Genomic DNA, 2,802 nt, shown 5'->3' with positions numbered 1-2,802 from the left:
CAACATGGGGACAGTTTTGTATCTTTTGTCTAAAAAAAGATAAGGGACTCCTTTTAAATGAGCTGTTGACCAGTTCTGAGACTACTGAATCAGGCAGCTGTACCTAGCTTCCGGGTTAGAAAGCAAGGGCTTGATTTGGGAACCTCGTGAACCAACAGACCTCCTTTAGTTTACAGCTTTGTGAAACAATAAAAGTTTTAAATTGAACATCCAGGTCTGAGCCTGTGCTTAATTCAGTCCTTATATAATTCAGCAACAAACTCACACAATTTGGCGCAGCGAGCAGGGTTAAAATGTCAAGGCTGACATAATATGCGGTTGTTTTTCGTCATTTTGTGGTAACATTTATCCTCGAATCCAACTACAATATGTTGCACCATATACTCTTCAAAGTAATGAGGTAATAAAGAGAGCTAATGGGATCTTTAAAACCTTACTCTCTTGCTTGGGCCACCATCTGAGAAATTTTATTACTTTATTTTGAGAGGCCACCCATAATAACACGTGAAGCTCATCTTGACTACTAATAACTTGATCAAAATCAGTAGTTATACGTGAATTAAGTACATGTCGTGTAGAAGATTGATAACATGATTGCTTAAATTGATAACATGAGAATTTAGAGCCCCAAAAGAAGCTAAATGGTCAAACTCACACAAATACCAGCTTGTAGCAAGTTCTGTAGAAATACTAAGTTTTGTCCTGTAATAACAGACCGGGGGGGGGTGCTTTTTTAGTTCTGTAAACACTTGTTAATGCAGATGCAAATACTAATAGTGCAGTGGCACAAAACAATGTACAAGTCAGAAGTACTGGTTTAGGTCTCTGTTCTAGCTGCTGCCTTATTTGTCTTGTAATAGTCGGTGCTCACATTTATTTCCCTTAACTTAAATTTTATTTCACCACTCTCTTTTCATGTAGGAGAGCAAAACTGAAAGCGGATAGATACTGCAAGTGATGAACAACTGACTCGTGCTTTTGTATCTTGTTTTGTCTTCTGAACATACCACCTGAATAAGACATTTTGCAAGGTTTATTTATTCTAATTTTGATTAATTGTATTTAATGGTGTTAAGTATTTATATGAGTTGGCATCAAGCATTTCTCTGCCTAAGGATGTCATTTCTTCATTTATGAACACCATTTAGTTGAATATTTTATAGTAAAAAGTTTTGATATGCAGATTTTTCATCAGGAATCGAATGACTTCAGCAATTGAACTATACCAGATGAAAGTAGCAACTTGGTAATTTTAAGTGTTAATAATCAAGTAGAGAAGTAATACTGAATACAAAAGAGAAATGAGCAATTAACCTACTGTGGTTTTATTGAACAAATGAGTAGTACTTCTGCATAAAATTAAGCTCTCCATGCATAGGGAACCAAGTCTTCAGCTTCACTTCAGTGGAATTATGCTGCCTTAGACCAAATGAAAATTTGGTTTCTGGTTTTCAACTTTCATTGGAAATGCCGAGTATATTAAACATTAAATGAATAGAGATATAACTTGTGTACCAGAAAGGCATGGTGGAGTAAACATGAAAAACATGCAGGAGCTTAGGTTTAGGATAAAGAGCGATCTATTAATGTCCATATTGCCTATTTTTACTTAATCTTGTAAAGAATAAAAAAGGTAAATTGAAATTGAAATTTTGATAGCTTATACCAACTGTGTACATTTGCTTTTAGGTTTAATATTAAAAAAAGTAATATACTGACTTTGAAATTCTGTGTATTTCTGGTAAATAATATTTCCAGTGCTTTTTTTCTGTGTCTCTTGGTTAAAAAGTTTTTTGTTTTTTGTTATTTTTTTTTTTAAATAAAGTGCCTCTATTGGAAGTACTAATTGCAATGATTGCAACCCTTCCTTCACCTTTTTTACCTGTTTTCTTAAGTTATTCTCTTACTGTGCTCAGTCTTTTCAAAGGACTAATTGGCATCTCTTCTTTTTCTCGTGGTGGCCATAATTCTCTGCATGTAAACTTGTAGTACAGAGTTGTCTCTGAACTAAGATATAATATATACAATTATATATTGTATAATATACAGTATGATGACTAATATACATTATCTGTTCTCAGTGGTGGCAGATGACAGCACAAGGAGCAATGATCTCAAGCTGCAGCAAGGGAAGATTAGGTTAGATTTTAGGGAACAACTTGCTCATGGGGAGAATAGTAAAACACTGGAACAGGTTACCCCAGGGGTGGGCAATTTATTGGGCAGAGGGCCACTTACTGAGTTTTGGCAAGCCATTGAGGGCTGCATGACAGGCAGCCCAGGGCAGATAAATATTAATTTTCTAAATTTTTTAGGGGCCCCATGGGCCAGATAGAATGGCCTGGCGGGCTGCATCCAGCCCACAGGCTGCGTTTTGCCTGTCCCTGGATTACCCAGAGAGAGCTGTAGAATCTCCATCCTTGGAAGTTTTTAAGACCTAGATAGACAAAGCCTTGCTTAGGATGATCTAGTTGGGGATGGTCCTGTTTTGAGCTGGGGGTTGGACTAGATGACCTCCTGAGGTCCCTTCCAACCCTAATTTTCTATGATTAGGATGCATAAAAAGAATGTAGTACCCAAGAGTGTATATCTGTCTAAATAAGATTTAATCAGCTGTGCCAATTAAAAGTTCATGGACACTTCATAGCAAACCATTAAAAAAAGAAAAAAAAACATAGCTACTCACAGTTACTTGAAACCATTATTGAACATTCCTATATTCAGACTAAATTACAGCTGGTGGTGAAGCCCAGCTGAAAAAACATTACAAGTTTCATAGTCATGAGAGCATGTTATCATTTA

The 2,802-nt window shown here is 36.1% G+C and overlaps 1 protein-coding gene across 1 annotated transcript in view; it reads left to right on the top strand.

Moving 5' to 3' along the window:
* FRG1 (FSHD region gene 1) overlaps nucleotides 1–1,760 on the top strand; it is an 11,619-nt gene extending 9,859 nt beyond the window's left edge. Inside the window, exon 9 of the mRNA XM_019553238.1 lies at nucleotides 922–1,760. Within this exon, the coding sequence (XP_019408783.1) occupies nucleotides 922–958 (37 nt within the window). The 3' untranslated portion in view covers nucleotides 959–1,760. The remainder of the gene's footprint in view (nucleotides 1–921) is intronic.
* Nucleotides 1,761–2,802: the final 1,042 nt, after the last annotated feature.

Source organism: Crocodylus porosus, unplaced genomic scaffold (assembly GCF_001723895.1).
Source record: "Crocodylus porosus isolate Cpor-Errol unplaced genomic scaffold, CroPor_comp1, whole genome shotgun sequence".
In the NCBI taxonomy this organism is placed as follows: domain Eukaryota; kingdom Metazoa; phylum Chordata; order Crocodylia; family Crocodylidae; genus Crocodylus; species Crocodylus porosus.
Note: the sequence above shows the minus strand (reverse complement) of the source record. Positions and strands in the feature narration are given on the sequence as shown.